The sequence below is a fragment of the Bombus fervidus genome, chromosome 3 (assembly GCF_041682495.2).
Source record: "Bombus fervidus isolate BK054 chromosome 3, iyBomFerv1, whole genome shotgun sequence".
Taxonomy (NCBI): Eukaryota; Metazoa; Arthropoda; class Insecta; order Hymenoptera; family Apidae; genus Bombus; species Bombus fervidus.
Genome location: NC_091519.1, coordinates 5,414,062 through 5,432,531, shown reverse-complemented (window position 1 = coordinate 5,432,531; position 18,470 = coordinate 5,414,062). Strand labels below are relative to the sequence as shown.

General features: G+C 28.1%; 1 protein-coding gene across 2 annotated transcripts; it reads left to right on the top strand.

Moving 5' to 3' along the window:
* The first annotated feature begins 3,563 nt into the window (after positions 1-3,563).
* Positions 3,564-17,084, top strand: LOC139998354 (uncharacterized). 2 transcript variants are annotated; one of them, XM_072022769.1, is made up of 3 exons: positions 3,564-3,698; positions 13,547-13,752; positions 15,204-17,084. In XM_072022769.1, the coding sequence occupies exons 2-3, from the start codon at positions 13,572-13,574 to the stop codon at positions 15,917-15,919; spliced, it is 897 nt and encodes a 298-aa protein (XP_071878870.1). In that variant the 5' UTR covers positions 3,564-3,698; positions 13,547-13,571; the 3' UTR covers positions 15,920-17,084. The 2 variants fall into 2 exon arrangements, with proteins under 2 accessions (XP_071878870.1, XP_071878869.1); XM_072022768.1 differs by having other exon boundaries at positions 3,578-3,708.
* The last annotated feature ends 1,386 nt before the right edge of the window (positions 17,085-18,470 follow it).

Sequence of the window (18,470 nt, the reverse complement as noted above, 5' to 3'; positions counted from 1 at the left end):
AATTGTAAATAAATTATTTTAAAGAGTAACGAATATCTATATTTTTTTGCATTAAATATAAACAAATAATACGAAATTGTAACGGTAGATTTTGTAACGATATTTTAGAAACTTTGTAATAACTTAAACCAGTTTGCGAAAAATTTAATGAAAATCTTTAAAAGGCATTTCAGATGCAAGTACAAAAAGTTCCAAAAAGTGTAAACTCATGGTGTAGGTAGAGGATATTGAGGACATTTAAATGGATAGTTAAGCATTAAAGCATTTGTAGAAAGTAATTGTTAACAAATTTTAAATTATAACATAGCAGAAAATGTTTAAAGCGTTAAGAATGATAAATATTGAATGAAGTAGAGAAAGTGTCATGATACTTGTAAAAATGCGAAGCAATATTGTATTTCCATACATGATTAATTTTAAAATACATAATCGCTGTGCACTACAAGGGCTGGTGAAACCAAAGTCCCTCTGTGTTCTCATCTATATCTAATTCTAGTTCTAGCAGTAACTCATAGATGGCGCAAGCAATGCTATAGTAAGCGTACACGGATTATGTTGCCATTTTCCAAGTTCTTGAGCCCGCGGGTTTCAAATTACGTTAGTGACTCTGCATATATCTATACTGCATTGTACGTGTTACATGAAGTCAGCCTAAACAGTCTTCCGCAACACTAACCTAGTGTATAAATATAAGAGATGCGATTCATGTTACTCTATTCAGAGAGGAAATTTCTTCCTTGGTTTGTAGCGCTGTTATAGACGATGCAGTAATATTATGACGTCACGCGTTCGTCGGTAAAAAAATTTTTAATTGTTTGTAACTTTTTTATTTCTAATAATTTTTTAAACAAGAAATACCTGTCTATAACATTATCTTCGTGAATTCATTTACATAATTAGTCAAAAATATGCAAATACCGAATTCATACTAATACGCACTTATCCATAACTGTAGTTTCTGATTGAAAGATATAAATAGTCATGTTTACGATTTTTATACACCTGATAATATGATGTTATTGATGCAAAGCTGACATTGAATGAACAATGTATTGACACGATACTAGTATGTAGGAATAGAGCTTTTAATTCAGTCAAATTAGTCTCAAAAGCCAAATTTAACATTAAATGGTATCTGAGATTTTCTTGCGTGAACTTATCAAAATCATGTTCAGGAAGGAATCCTATATATTTGTCATTCGAGATTTGTTGCACGGATTTTGTAAACAAAAGTTAACGAATAAGTTTAGCATATAACAACGTGCCAAAAGTTAGCAATAAGAGCTGTATGTATTAAAAGTATTTATCGAATGAGATGTTATGATTGGTTAATTCCTTGAGCCGCAAATAAATGAAAACCATCCAAAATCACATTATTTTCAATCATGTATTATGTGAAATGAGTGAGTATGCAAAGTTGAAACTTTGTGAAAATGTAGCTTTTTCATTTGTAAAAAGTGTGTAAGATTTCATCCCCAAATGTTTATTAACTTTTACAAAAAGCTGTTTAACAATTAAAAAGGCGTCTTTGTAGAACTTAATTTCTACAATTTTCGGAAGTCGTACAGCAACTGATGGGGGCTTTTTCTATTCTGGAAGAGTTGCACTATCATGTACAACTCGAAACAAATCGATTTTTTAATCGTAAACTATTTTAAACAATGGCGTCAAAAACTGTACATCATTTTACTGTTTATAAGTATATTAACATTAATGAGATACGTTTATAGTATAAATAATATAACATTTATCATTAATATTTATATTAAAAAAGTAAAAATTATTAGAATTCAATGATACAGACCAAAATAAATGCATAATTATAATAACAATTACTAAAAATCTTTAATTATTTAATAGTAAAATTACAATTCTATCTTTGTTAATATTTGTTATAAAAATATATAGAGGTAATGTTAATGATTATGATCCACAGTAAATTAATGACGAAAACGAAAAATTAAATATGAACAAATATAAATTCCTATTCTGAAATCAATTTATTTATTAAGCATAATTTCCGGAAATTGTAGAAATTAAGTTCTACGAAGACGTCTTTTAGTTGCCAAATATCTTTTTACAGAAACTAATAAATATTGGGTGAAATATTGGCGAAATTTTGCACACTTTTTACGAATAAAAAAATGCTACATTTTCACAAAGATTCAACTTTGCATATTCAATTTCACATGAATAATTAACAACTGAAAATAGTACGATTTTGGATGGTTCTTATTTATTTATGGCTCAACGAATTAATCAATGCTAACGCGTGACGTCACATTTGATAGATGTTTTTAATACAATTTTTATTCGAAACTTGTTTTATCTAAAAATACAATTTTTATTGTGATCCGATTATTAGGCTCGTTGTTATATACAAAATCCTGTTTTCGACACCTTTGTTTACAAATTGTTTACAAATTGTTTACAAAATCCGTCCAAGAAATCTTGAGTGAAAAATATATGGGATTCGTATATATATATACGATATATATGATATAAGAAGTATATAGGTAATACAATCTATCGATATCATCATCGCGCAAGAAAATTTCAGATATTATTTAATATTGAGTAAACGACTAATTTGACTGGGTGGTTTAATGCATATAACTCTTTAGGTAAAACGCATATTGACTTTACTATGACTAATAATAAATAGCCAATAAGTTAGGTGAATTAAGTTACAGAAATATAAATATAGAATTAGATAAAGTTCAACATGAAATTCTAGGAGGTTAGATGAATAAATTACCTTTGCACTTCTTAAAATAAAATTGTGATTTTCTCTGAAACGTATATATAAATATATACACAATTTACAACATTACTCTGCTTGGAAGTTCTACAATACATGTACGATTATTAATAGTTGTTCAATACTATATACTCGCTATCACAATACATAAACATATGTGTCATACATTGGTAATAGAAAACGTGTAAAATACCACGCATTAGATTTCAAATACATGTATATATGTTTAGTATTAGTCATGCACTAATTCTAGAAGATACATAAAAGCGTGCCATAAAAGTATGTGTCTATATATGTATATATAATACACCTATCAAGTATGTATACTTATTATATGTACTATGTACTATAACCTCATATCATCTTATTGTTAGTGTTATGTACTTAACATGAGCAAATTCTTTTATAATGTGCAGTTTTGGGTGTAAAATGCCTCAAGCTAAAATGACTTGGATCAGTAGTTTTGTTAATAAAAATAATGTTGACGATGCTACACTTTGAATGGCACGTAATATTTTTGGAAGCCATTTTTCGTATTATTCAAAATAACGCAAATATGCTTAGATGGATGTGTTTAATGTTTTACTGATTATATCGTATGATTCTATTTTAAATTTTACATTCATTTTTATAATTGATATTAACTAATACACATGTATAAAAAATATTTGATCGTTGTATGTACTTGTTATTAAATTCAGATTACGTAATAAGATGATCAAATATTATGAAAGTAGATATTTAATAAAGATAAAAAATGATTGATATATACTTTTATCAAGTACAAGTAAATTAGTGAGAAATACATATTAGACGAATGAAACAGAATAAAGGGGAAGGGGTAGGATCTTGAAAGGAGTGGGAAATAACGAACGTAACAACGTCTGCGAGAGTCGTGTCGCTACTTCCGAGCAAATAACGTCTTATAGGATACTCTGTAAGTTCAGGTACAAAATATTATAATTTTATAATGCCATACTTTTTTTGTACTTATGTATGCTTGTGTGATGCTTATTAGAATATACATATGTATAAATTAAATTGATTTATTCGAGTACCATTGAATGCATTTAGTACACTGTCATTCGTGAAAAGTGTTCAGTTAAAAATCGCGGATAGGGTAATAATGACAATATTATAATACCTACATTGCTAGTATTAACTTGGATGTAAATATACTATATTAATCTATCTTAAAACTTTGTTTTTTTGGGCCTGATGAAAGTTATAACCATAAGACACGTATAAAATAGAAACGTTGCTCTCTATTATTACACTCTTCTGATCTTTTTTTATTAGCCTAATTTTCATTTATCTCTGTTGTTTATCAAATTTCACAATTTCCACGATTTTTTAATTTTATTATGATACCTATTTTACGCTAAATAAATTTGATCAAAAATTAAAAAATATTTAATTTAGTTATATTTATACATTTTTATAATAATTCGAATTACTTATTATATTTTTTTAAATGTTTAAGAAATTCGTTTTGGCATTTTAAATAATTGTATATTATGACTAACATCTGATTACACTTAGTTATTTCAATTACGCTTAAAAACCGCATTATGCATAATAAAGGTTTTTGAAATATAAACAATAATGGTTGAAATAGAAAGTCGTTAATAAATCTGAAATACTTATTTTTGTTGCAAATTATAAAAAAATGATTCGATTGAAATGATTTTGGAATCGATATCATTATTTTAAAACTATGTCTGCAAGCTAAATTTGGTAGTTCTTACGTAACGTGTTAACGAACGCACTCTCACTAGTGAATACATGTATGTACTTATTTAGGTATGTACCTACTCTTCGTTTCAAATTAAACTTCATAAAAAAATGCATCATAATTTAATAAATAATTATGCCTTTATAAGACTTATGTTAGTTACGATGTGAATGATAACAAAATTATTAAAATTATTAAATAACAAAATATTAATGACAATGACAACAATCGTACTAATAATATTAACAAGATAATGATAAAAGTAATATTGATGATAAAAATAATAATAAAAATAAAAATACGAAAATTTCTATAGTTATTACACGTCGATAAACATTTTTAAAATGTTTACTATTTTTCTCATTTCATAAATGTTTTAATGTTCTTTTTAACATAACAAAATATAATTTAAGTAGCTTTGTTGTGCATAAGATACTTAATTTTATATTAAATTTATATTTCTTTAATTGGTAATTGCCCGCTGATAATTATAAACATTATTAAGCTTCATTGACAAGTCAATTTTATTTTGTCGCACAGAGTTGGAAAATAAAAATTGTATTTTTTTAATATATGTAAAACCGTAAATATTAATAACTACATACAAAAACGACAATAAATTTCACGTTAAAATTACAAGTAGGTATATTACTTATATCCTTCAAAACATGATATATTCTCGAAAATAGGTAAAATTTTTTAAATAGACATAACGTGTAAAACTTTTGTTTAGTTTAAATAATTGACTCAATAACATTAATTTCCTCATAACTTTTTTGGTGATTGCTATACTAAATTTAAATAATTATAATACGTTACGCAACTTAATATTATCGAGGTAATAAAATAAAAAATTGAGTGAAGTATTCAATTTTTACTTGGGAGGGAAATTATAGACAGATGTTGCTGTATTTCTCATATCGAATATATATGGGTAGATTTGTTATGAGAACAGATCAGAAAAATATTATATCAGTTAGTTTTTAGGAAATTGAAATATAATGTTTCATACTTGGTTGTATTAGAAAAAAATTTAGTTAATTTTTAGTTTAATTTTGTATGTTGTAGTTGCTATTCACATAATATAGCATTTTTGATTTTTGTTTCTTATACATGTTTTAATAAATTATCAAGAACCTCATGTTCTGTTTTGTTGTAAATGGGAAAGGAGTGTTTTTCGAAAACATACATCGTGTTATCTATTTGTGATAGTTATTTTGTATAACTCTAGTTTAAGTCTATTTTGACTAGTTTGACTACCTGTGTAGTTGAAGCCTACTTGTTTATGTTGTTTCTATAACATTACGTAAATGTTACAAATTACGAAATTTTTAATACTGATTTTCACATTTTGTATACTTAAATAGTAATTACATAGAAACAATGTAAAATAAACATTTGTAAACACAAGTTAATTGAATCATATCTAATTTTATATCTCTTTTTTATTCGTTGTATATCAAAATCTTGTAATACTACAATTGCGTTTGAACTGCATCGATTATAATAACTTGGTTTATGCGTGTATACATCTTATATTTAACTTTAAGTTTTTCAGAAATTTCATTGTGATTTTATATTAATATATATACATAATATACTATTCATAGTACGTAATTTTTTTTTGAAAGCTTAGAATATGAGCAAAGAAAGAAAACGATTCTTAAAGAGATTAAGGGAAAATATATCTTCCATATTATAAAATATGAATGTATAACATATTTAAAAATATATAACATTATAAATATATAATAAAATAATTGATGTATATCATTATTATAAACCACTACAAACTACTCCTGATCATGATAGATCAAGCTATTTTAATGTTGCAAAAATTGAATTAGAAATGTTTTTAGTTATGTATTATATCTATCTTTTCAGAATAAATATTTTAGATTTGATACATTATATATATTGTGATAATTAAATATTTATTCCAATAAATATAAATTAACAGTATGTGATAGAACTTGAAGCATATAAATTTAAAAAAAGTATGTACTACAATTATTAGATACAATAATAAGTAAAGATAGTAATATAGGTAAGTAAGTATTCATTGCACCATTCGTACATTTCAATAACTCAATGTTTTCAGATATAATATATGAAAATATAGTATCATATGTATACATATAAATACTTCTATATCATATATATTATTGCCATAATACTCTATAACACCAATTTATATTTCAAATACATATTAAATATATCTTATTTAAAATATACTTTGAATTAAAATTTTGATCATAGCGATTTATCTTTTACAACATAACAGAACATATATGCCTCAGAAGTAATCATTGATTTTAGATAATATCTAGTTGTGTATGAATTTACGTTTATTTGTATTGTTGAATCAATATAGGAATTGAATATTTGACATAAAAAATCAATATCTTAGTATCGAGCTGTAAGTACAGTATATATCCTATCACTTTAATTGGTTTGAAAGTAAGTGAAATATACTTACGAAAGCGGAAATATTATATTTCTTGCTGGTTCTTATGTAAAACAGAAACGAAATGATTGAATTAGAGGAAGAAAAATATAGAAATAAATAAATCGAGAGAATAATAAGAATAAAAAGGATGAATCTGAAAAAAACAATAGGGTCAGACATACTTCGTAATTGAAGGCGGTCGTCCGGGACTTGAGAGTACTATGTGCCAGTTCAGTTCACGGACACCAAATTAGACATGGTCTATTTTTGACCAACTTATAGTTGCTCTCTTGTTCCAATTTACTGGTTACTCATGCTAGAAACTCTATAGCAACATTACACGAGGAATTTAGTATTTCATATATTTTCCATTGAAAATTTGTTTAAAATGAAAAGATTAAATAACAAAAACAACTTCAATTCGAAATTATCATTATCTCCAACTAATCAGTAATATGTTATTTGTAGTTAAGTGATATTACAAAAACATTTTTAACATTTTTTACTTCGCTTTTCCGAAAAAGTTATTTTCAGAATATAATGCAAATGGTGAAATACATACTTAGAATAAAATAATTGGGAAATTCCTTTCTAGTGTTTTTCAACAGAGCCTATTCGTTTTATAGTTTAGTTTGATGAAAATAGTTTTTTGGTTTAACGTCTAATTACACATTTCCAACTATTTAATGATGTGACGCTGTTATACATTGCCAACTGGAAAATTATACGTCAAAATGAAATGATCTGGCAACCTGCCATGTATACGTATAACGTATTGTATCTTAATTTAAGATTATACAATAGAAATACAAAAGTATTTGTGTCTCAGATTTTGATACTTAGGTATAGTGTATATTTGTTTAATATTCCATTAACTGAACAATTTTTGTTGTTTTTACAATTCAAAAAAGTATCCCATTCTCACTATTCTCTTCTTACTTTTTTTACATCTTTTGCGCAATATTAACCCTCCAATTTCCATAGCTCAGATTATGTTACAATATGAGATCTTTTGTCACTTATTATCTCTATTCATAAAAACAACAGGTTTCGAGAATTTGTTTTAAAATATACGTAAAATAATCTTTATATAAATATTTGTTTATTTTTAATGAAATTTTAATTATTTTTAATTATTTTTTATTACCATTTTTTATATTTAATTTTATATTTTTCTTTGAATAAGATAAATTTGTTTACTATATTTCATTAAATGAAGAAGTTCACTGGAAAGTGAATGGTAAACAAATTTGACTTAACAATAAAAATTGAAATAAACGAATAATATAAACGGCAACACGCTAGAGTCATAATATCAATATTATGTACTGTATTGTATCAGTATTCAGTATTTTGCGTAGTAAGTAAAGACAGAGGCGTTACTAGATTTCAAAGACAATCAGTCACAAAAACATTTGGACATTGTGCAATTTTAATTTCTAAGTTTTATATTTTCAGTAAATGTACAAGGACCAATAAAAATGTATTACATTATGTTACACTATACTAAATAGATAATAGCAGAAAAAGAGTTTTTGAGTTATTATTTATTGTTGTCTAAATTTTAAAAGAAATATTGAAATAGAGCGAATTTCAATGTCACAAAAAGTTCCAGACACAAAATATCCATTCAGAAATTTCTCAGTAAAGAAAAGCAAGTGTGAGCACATCGGATTGCAAATGTGCATTAGTTTCGTTACTCATTTATTCAGAATGAATAGCAAAAGGGAATATACAAGTTTTGAAATACGATATTTAGTAATATTTCACTACGAACAGAAAAGGTCAATTCGTGAAATAACGGATACGTTAAAAAACAATTTAAAAACGTTTAAAAAAAGAAGGAAACAAAGCAGTATTGATTATTTTAAAAAACTTATTTTCACTATCACAAAATACCATATTATCAAGCATATAACATACCCAGCTAAATACTAAACTTTAGTGAAAATCACTATTGGTTTTAGTTTTATATGTATCATCTGATTGTTCTTTAATTTTACATGTATAGTTAGTATTAGAGTCTGAAACTTTTTCTGACATAAAAATTCATTTTTTTTTTTTTTTTTTAGTGCTTATTTTAATATTTAGACAAGAATAAATAATAACTAATAATAGCATAATGTAACATGATGTAATATGTTTTTGTTGGTCCTTATACATTTACTGAAAATATAGAGCTTAGAAATTAAAATTGTACAATGTCCAAATCTTTTTGTCACTGACTCTACACGTACAAACTGAAATATCAGAAAAGTATTAATAAATTCTGTATGTAAACTCAAAACAAAATGTGTATTTGCCTTTTTCTTGACATTATGGCAGTAAAATTAACAAGCATTATATGAAACGCTTTTTCAGTGAAAAGTCTGTTAAAAACAATCAAAAAATGAAAAGTGAAGCATTAGAATAATATGCTTATACATACTATACTACATACATATACATATACATATACATACTACAATAAATACAGAGTAGTACATACTCGCAGGCAATTGAAGAGTTTATTTTTATCTAAAAAACCATATAAGTAAAAAGATAACTGCGTAACTAAAAATATAAATTTATATTGTAATTTTCAGCACGCAATTTATTTAAATGTTTATCTCGGAAATAGTAAAAAAGAAATATAGTAAAATAGGGTAAAAATTTATTTATGTAAACGATAAAAGTTGATCAAAACTTATACAACGCGGATCATTTTTCTTTTCACATACATATCTACATCGTAAAGGATATATTTCTAAGTAATACACGCCTTGAATTTTGCAGCTGTCTCTTTTGGTTCTTAAATAAAAAAGCAATAATTGAAAGTAAATGAAAATTGCTTTTATGGAAATACCTAAGTTAAGTGACTTTAAATGTATCTCTTCATCATTGACTCTTATTGTTACAACAATTAGAACACGTGTTTCGAACCACATTCTAAAAGTTTATATAGATTTTATGAAGTGTGAGCTATATATTAGAGATAGATATGAAATTGATTAATCCAAACATAATCCTCGTTTCAGTTTCAATTTAGCAGAACATATAGTTTCAGTTATAGCAAAAAGTAAATAGTTAACAGTAGAGAAACATTCTTCTATCATAATGTTGAAGATATAATAAAAATATCAATGTTTTAATTGGCTTGCAGCAAGTACCCAAGTACTTGTGTTCAGTAGTGTATATATATCTTTCTACTGTAGCAAAGTATAGTGTAGGCTTCTAAAGCAATCTGCATATGCTAAATGTTGCGTTCTACATGTTGCATACATGTTGATTCAGAGGCTTCATGATACGAATTGTATATTAAAAAGTAAAAAAAAAAATATGAAAACATTGCAAATGATATTTTTTAAAACTCACATTGGAATTTATGATTGTTTATACGGTTTCCTTTAGACAAATAAATTCATGGAAGTAATTTATACATTTTTTAAACAAGTTGCTCGGTAATTATGTTTCTGAATAATGAAATTGAAAATTCCACAAAAGTGGAGTTAATCAGTTTTGCTTCTGAGAGGCTTATAAGAGTAGATTCGTTGCGACTTGCATCGATACAAGAATTACTATGTACTGTCCTGATTAGAGAACAAGATCCAATATTGATACAGTGTCATTAAACTTCGGAGTAATGCAATGCATTAGAATTTGACGAGCAATCACACATCCGTATAACGCAACGGCGACGATGGACAAGTATGACTATGGTATCCGCCAATCTATCGGTACAGACATTGTGTATGTTATGACACACGATCGTAGAATTAATGTCCGTGTTTTGACCAATTTGAATCCTTTATTATTATAGATTACTGTAATTATCTATAAAAATTTCGCATTAAATAAAAATCTTTATAAGGCACAGCATAGTATTTTTATATTAATATTGTGTTTTATTCATTTTATTAAAACCAATAGCCAATATCTAGTAAACCAATATTTTCCTATTTGCTACTTGAGAGTAGCAGCTATCATTTCCCGATATATGTATTAGGTTGTCCGAAAAGTTTCTTTCATTTCATAAGGTGATAATAGATGAACAACAATTTCTGTTTTATATTATTTTATTGAATTAGGTATGATCCATTTCGCTCTATTTCTATTATTATGTTCGTGCATAATTTAATAAACTAATATAAAACAAAAAACATTGTGCGTCTATTATTTCCTTATAAAACAAAAGAAACTTTTCGGAGAACCTAATAATACTGTACATTTCATGTTTGTGTCTTTATGTACTATTTTTTTAAATTGTCATTAAATGGTCACCGAACGATGGTTCGTGCGAAAGTAATCAAGAAATTTAGTTTAGTTAGCTTTCAATTGATTGAAAAGTGTATAAAACGCACTTTTCATGAAACTTGTTTTTGATATACAATATATCCTTGATCTACTTGATTTAGTTAGTCTTATTCGTACTCGGTATAAAATCAGTTTAATGTCGGATATAGATCAAAATTCAGTAACGCTTATTTATATGCAAAGGTATAGGACTTTCTAAACTTTTTATATTCTATTGGCAGCCCAGACACAAAAAGACAATAAACAAAAAAAATGATCCAGAAGCCAAATTGACCAAAGCTACCAAATTTTATAATAGATAGATAGATAGATAGATAGATAGATATTTGATTTTGATTTGGCGGTCAAGAAATAGAAATAGACTTGGTTTACAATAACTATAGTACTATATACTTATTCATCCACCCACTCTTTCTATACTTATGATAACTTAAGATTAAATCAAAAACTAGAACTGAGGCTAAAATTATAACATATGATCATAATATTGTATAATCCTGTAACTATGTACGTAATTCCTTTGGCTTATTTTCTCATTTTTGTTATCTTTCCTTAATCGTACCACGCTTCTCAACCATCCCATTACCTTCCATCACCTCTAATCTTTTATTTCCTAACGTTTCCCCTAACGTTAATTTTGTTCTGCTCATACGTACACAATCTTCCACTATATGTTTTAAAGTTTAACTATCCTATTTCTAGCTCACATATTTTACGTGCCTTGTTCTTTTCTTCCCTCTAATAATTATTTTCTTTCTCTAAATTTCCGCATCTTGCCTTCCCAAACTTTGTCTCCCTGTTTCTGTCTCTTTTTTCAGGTACCTCGATCTATCTATACTCTGTATGTGTTTGTATAACTCATTGTACTTTTTTTTTATTATTTAATTTGTACTTTACAATTTCTAGTTTTATTGCTAATTAACATGTGGATGGCTAACTCCAACGAGATACCATCTTCGAGTTTGTTTATTTTATTTCTCTAGTGAGGTCAGTGTGGTGTTTTCTCTTTAGTCTTCTTCATTGTACTTAAACTTTATTATGTTATATCACATCCTGCATCTATGCCTAGTTTTTTCTATTCCCCCTCGTTCCCTTTATTAGTATTGCTAATATATATTCTTTCCTTTATTCTTTTTTCGTACTATACCCAATTGACTATAACAATTTTTATTCAGATACTCTGCTTCGTTTCTATGCCCTTTTCCCTTCTTTCTTTTAAACATTCCTCAACTAGCATATGCTCTTTTCTTTCATCTAACATTAACTCAAAATGTATCGCTCTTAAACCTGTCCTGATTGTAATTTTCTGTATTTTAATATCTTTCAGCACTATACTAATTAAGGCACCATTTCATAATTTATTCTGCAAATAAATTCTTCTTCTTCAGCTCTTCTCTCTCTTTCCATTCGAATATTTCTACTTTCTATAGTATATCCCCTACCATAAAATGGTCAAATAAATATTCTTCTCTTGAAATAATCTTTGAATAGCCTCTTACTTGAGGTCTCGGGCGCTCTTGTTAAGCGTCAGATTGGCCACCGCAGGGTTTTAGTCGGTAAGTCCGACACTACCCTGCCGCTTCCCAGACAAGTGGCAAGGTGTTTATGAGGATTCCTGCACGTAAAAACAAAACGGTCTCTTACTAATACTCCAAATCTGCTCCAACACCTTATTTGCTCTTTTTACATTTTTTCTAACATGTCTTGTTATACTTCTTCAGACATGTAAAATTTTCCACAGTTTCCATTGCGTCCTTTCCTCCATTTTCACTTTGTTTTTCTATTTTTCTCTCTACTTTTACCAAATATCAAAATCTTCTTTCTCTCTCTCTCTCTCTCTCTCTCTCTCTCTCTCTCTCTCTCTCTCTCTCTCTCTCTTTCTGCCACCATTATTAAATCATTCCAGTATTCAAAACCTCTCCTTTTCTATCGTTATCCCTCCCACACTTACTTTTTTAATTTCCTCTTCCAGATCAAAATCGTCTATCGAGAACAACGTGAGACTCGATAAACAGCCCTGCTTCAACCTTTTACCGTTTCAAAATTCCTCTGAAATTTCTTCTCATACCCTTATTACGTTTATTATCTCTTCGTATATGTATTTCCTTTGTTCTTTCACACATACCCATAATTTACTCCTCTCCTCTCAGTATCCATGGTCACACTCTTAAGTCTACGAAAAATACGCATCACAAAATATGTCAGGGTGTATAGAGGTCACTTTACTGCAAAGAGGTGCTCTTTGCGAACGCTTACAGAATCGTTAGCTATTTAATAGTTTATTTATGATAAATGTTTGGAATTTCAGGTAACGAAGAAGTAGTTCTGTCAAGATGTCAAGGCCAATCCTTAGCAGGCCGCGTACACGCGTATATGGATGCAACTATGACAAAGGAGAATCATATTATAAGCCAATGGTCGACCACTTGGATCGAAAATACAGTTCTCGACCGCTTTTCTCTGAACCAAGAACTTCATTGGCTGACGAGATCGCAGCCCGCCGAGGCGACATCGGTAACATCTTCAGTCGTTTTCCAAAATGGTTTTAAGGGGTGAATTTATCCTAATCCCTTTCTCCTTAACTATTACAACCGTAGTAGTCAATAACTCTTTTCATTGTCAGTAAGAAAATGCTGAATTATTTTTCATTATATTGGTAATTAATGAGTGGCATGTCCGATCCAAGTCCTGATGTGAAATGAATCGAATGTACTGTTCTATACATCTACTGTTACAGCCACAACAAAATTTTACTCTATAGAGGGTCATCGTAAGAAAATCTTTGCCCTAATAATAAAATAAAATAAAATCGTGACATAAAGCTGCAACGTCTAGTGATTTATTATCTCCTGTGACATGATACGAACTTCTGTTATTTAAACGTTATTTCTTCGTATAAAAGTGAGAAAATGAAACTTAATTTTTTAGCACTTAGGTTCCACATATGAATAAAATATTAATTACTATTTTTTTCAATTTTAAATTGCTCGTGTATTCTGTTCCTTTATATATTTTAAGCTAAAGATAAAATATATTAATTTAGTTTAACTTCAATTCTTGTTACAGAAATGGAATAACATTATTTATGCTATTGTGAAATTACATAGAACCAAACTAATATATGTGTTTATTACATAGATATGTATGATAAATAACCTACATTATGAGCATGTCGAGATCACATTTTCAGTTTCGTTTACGGATATTTAAAAAAAAAATTATTCAAAATTTAAAAAGAACTATACATATCATTATTACCGACAATGAAAACATTATCATTAATTACAGGCATTGATTACACATTATAATGTATTTATATCGTATGTTATTGAAATTCATTCATATTAATTTATGTTCTTCATTTTTTGATTTTGCCATCTTTTTATGTCAATTTATATGCATGTAATAGGAGAAAATCAATAGATTTTACGAAACACTCAATTTAAGTATATGATATAAAATAAAATGAAATATAAGTAGTTCTCTCTCTCCAGACAAATATCGAATTCAATCATTGAATATTTTTTATACGAACATAGTAACAAATATTTGACATACCGATTCTATCTAAGTATATATTTTAATAAATAATTGTTTCCCATTTATATCCCATTAGAAAGTTGTTACTTGAAACTGTAACAATTCTTGTTACCAAGCTTATTTATCAGAAAAGAGTAAATATAGAAACAAACTATGAATCCGCAATCGATAAATTGTAACGTAATTGAACGTAATTATAATTAAACCGTTTATCGATATCTACTTGTCGATTATTTATTCTATTACGCAGCGAATGGCAGCGTACTTACATCGACCTAAAAGCGGTTTCATTGCAGTAAAATGATGGGCTTTTAAAGAGAGTTTCAATTCAGATGACATTTATTTTTTCATTAGTCAAATATAATACATACCTACATATGTATAAGTGTAATAGTGTACATATGTTGAGATATCGGTTTTTACAGGCACGCATGACCTCTCTGGTCCTCGCAACACTTCCTTTGGGCGTGACCTTGACCTTGAATTAGATCCTTCCATTCGCGCCTCCCAATTGCCACTACCTTCTTTGACTACCGACAACTTGTTCCCCGAAGACGAGGATATTGTCTACGACAGCCGTGGCCAGCGCAGTCGACGTCGATTCGCTGAAAATTTTGCCAACGATGTCGTAGCGACGACGCAACATCTGAAAGCGAAACTGGCCACGTTCGGGTTAGAGGATGAGGTCGATGCTGTATTAAGAAAACCACGACGCCTACGTCAAGGACAGGATCAAGTTGATAGTATTCTCAGTTCAAGGAAAAATCTACAAGACATAAAATCAATTAGCGAAGAGGCAGAAACTACGTTTAAAAGACGTTCGAAGCTGTTTGACGAAACAGATCGATTAGAAGAGAGTAAACCAATGCTTACGAAATGGTCGAAATTAATTAACGAGGACGAAAGTTCAGTGTCCGCTAATGCTGCTGCGACAAGGGCTATGCAAACCAAAGCTCGTTTGAACGACCTTGAGTCTGAAATGGAAGAGCTTGCAGAGAGACAAGCAAAAAGAGAACGCAGGGCAGCTGCTCTCAGGGCATTGATCAACGAAAATATGTCCGATACGGAAAATCTCCAAGAACAATCTGTTCTTAGCAAGAAAGTTTCCATCCGTGAACACTCTGAGAAACACGTCCTCTGAACATGAATGAATATTTATAACTCAAATATGAAAATATTCCCTCGTTATTTACCATTTACTTTCGATCAATTGACTGTCATTTGTTCCTAATGATCCTGCAGATGTTGTTTGTATTATATGTACTATTTGAATATTCGATCACTTTTAATTGACAGTGCATAGGTGCAACAGAAACAACGATATATTCACATTACACGAATAATACAGATATTTGTATAAAATTACTTATGTAGTAGAAATACATTGGCAATATCATGGAAATACAATTTCAATCGGATTATCGCTTATTTTATATACCCAGGAATATATAACATATGCAGAGAGTTTCTGTATGTATTAAAAGTCATGCTACACGCACATGATATAAATATACGCATATATACATATGTACGCAGGCATACGATACCAGCGAGTACACGCAGATATACTTATTACAGCGCACATATATATTATTTTACGTACACTAGTTTATACAGTATTATCGAGAAACTATATAATTGTAAATTTTATTGGACTGTCGATTACAATTCTGCAATTTTTATGAAGGCGAAAGATAAGTTAAGAGTTTCTTCCTATTTATTGTCTACTTTAAAATTAGAAAATCATATTTTTAATAAAATATTGTTGAATCACTTATTAGTTAAAATGATATTAAATGACATTAGTTAAAATAGCAGGACGTGAATCTTTACAATTTGATATTTTTTTAATAATTGTATAGACAAACACTCATTTCCTCGTTGTCGTTGTTTTTTAAATATTAAGTACTAATTGTTTGTTTTTCTTGATATGAGAATGCATTTTTCAAATAGAGCAAGCAGTAAATGTTAAAATTTATCAATGGAAAAGCAAAAATATACTTTCGAGTAATACATAGTATCTAATCAGAGTTAGCAAATAGTAACTTATGTATGTAATATGTTCAATACCTTGTTGAATAATCAATATTTCGTTTTCGCAAATTTTACGTAAAATAAAACCGTATAGTACTTATATATATAAAATTAAGCGAAGAATTTGTTTTATTTCTACTCTTTCTTTTATAGTCAAGAGTCAAATCACAACATAGTGTGCCAGAAAAAAACATTGTCCTAACGTTACTATATGTATTTCTGTTAATCTCTCTTATTTGTAAATAAATTTCACAGTTCCAATGTATCCTGAATACATAGTGTGTTTGCATGTTGTATACCTAGCCATATATGCAAGAACGATTCCTTTTTGAATACTATGTTTTCTGTTTATATTATGAGAATACCTTTAACTTTTTATTTTTGATGTGTATTAGGAGAATACTTGATCACAGATTGTTGAAAATTTATATATCTTTTTTTTGTTTCATCTTTTCTTATTATTACAATCCATAAAAAAATTTACAGCTCTTGGAACGTAATCGAATAATAATAGAATTACTCTCAAAAGTATTAACATTCTTACTTATAAAAAAGATTTTGTAACTTACATCAAAAGTGTTCGTGACAATGCTGAAGGTAAGTCAAAGGGCAGTGACGTTATTATACACATTTTGAGACATCTCTTCGACAAATACATTATTCATTTTCACAAGTCCTCTTATTTGCTATCTGTAGGCTAAATTTTTGTTATGAATGATTTGAAAGAAAAGAGTGTCTTATTCATTGTTTATGATGCCGTTTAAGTACATTGTAGTTATACGAGTACATAGGATATATAGTATAGCATAGTATATACGAGTACATACATGTATATTCATTAAATCATAAATTACTATTTTCCGCTTAGTTGATCTTATCAGTTTATACAGAAACAAGCAACAGGCATCGAAAGATAGACTAAAATGTAGGTTTATTACAATTAAATTTTTCCAAGTATCGAGGACTAACATTTGCTACTTAAAAAACAAAGAAGTCTAAAAATTATTTAAGTGATTAATTATATTTTGCGGTAATGATTTTATTTAACGATTTCACATATTGTTTATACAAAATATCAAATTAAAAGTATATATTAAAAGTATTAAAAAAATAGGTAAAATTAAGATCATTAAAGATGACTAAAGATAAATAACACGACTTGAACGTAAAATTAAAAATTTATAATGCATTTTAATATTTTTTTGCAGTGTAGTATCTTTCGATTATAATTTTATTTAGTCATAACTAATAGCGTAACTTTTTAATTAACACGTTGAATGCCACGAGGGCCACCGGTGACCGGCGCGCCAAGATTTGTAGAAACACATAATTTGAACAAATGTCAATAGTAATAAATTTGTTATTATTTCCATCGTTACTACAGTGGTGTAACGAAGTTAATGCAGTATAAAACATGTAAAAATAGTTTTATTTATACATGAAATATAAATCTATTATGTTCACTCCCCATCAGTGGCTGTTAAACATGAGAAAAATCTGCTTTTTCGTGTTTTACCTTAAGGAACAATAATCCTAAGGAAAGTTTCGACTTGAAAGATGTTTGATGGCAATTAAGGGCCTTAACAGTAAAGTAATAGGTGCTAAATCCCATAATGGTTTTTCAGGCCTATTGCGGGTCCGAACAAGTATGACCGAGG

Bases quoted from the DNA above. Each gene is read 5' to 3' on its own strand.
- LOC139998354 (XM_072022769.1), top strand. From the start codon at position 13,572: ATGTCAAGGCCAATCCTTAGCAGGCCGCGTACACGCGTATATGGATGC. The intron at 13,753-15,203 runs GTAACATCTTCA...CGGTTTTTACAG, and splicing joins AGCCCGCCGAGGCGACATCG to GCACGCATGACCTCTCTGGT.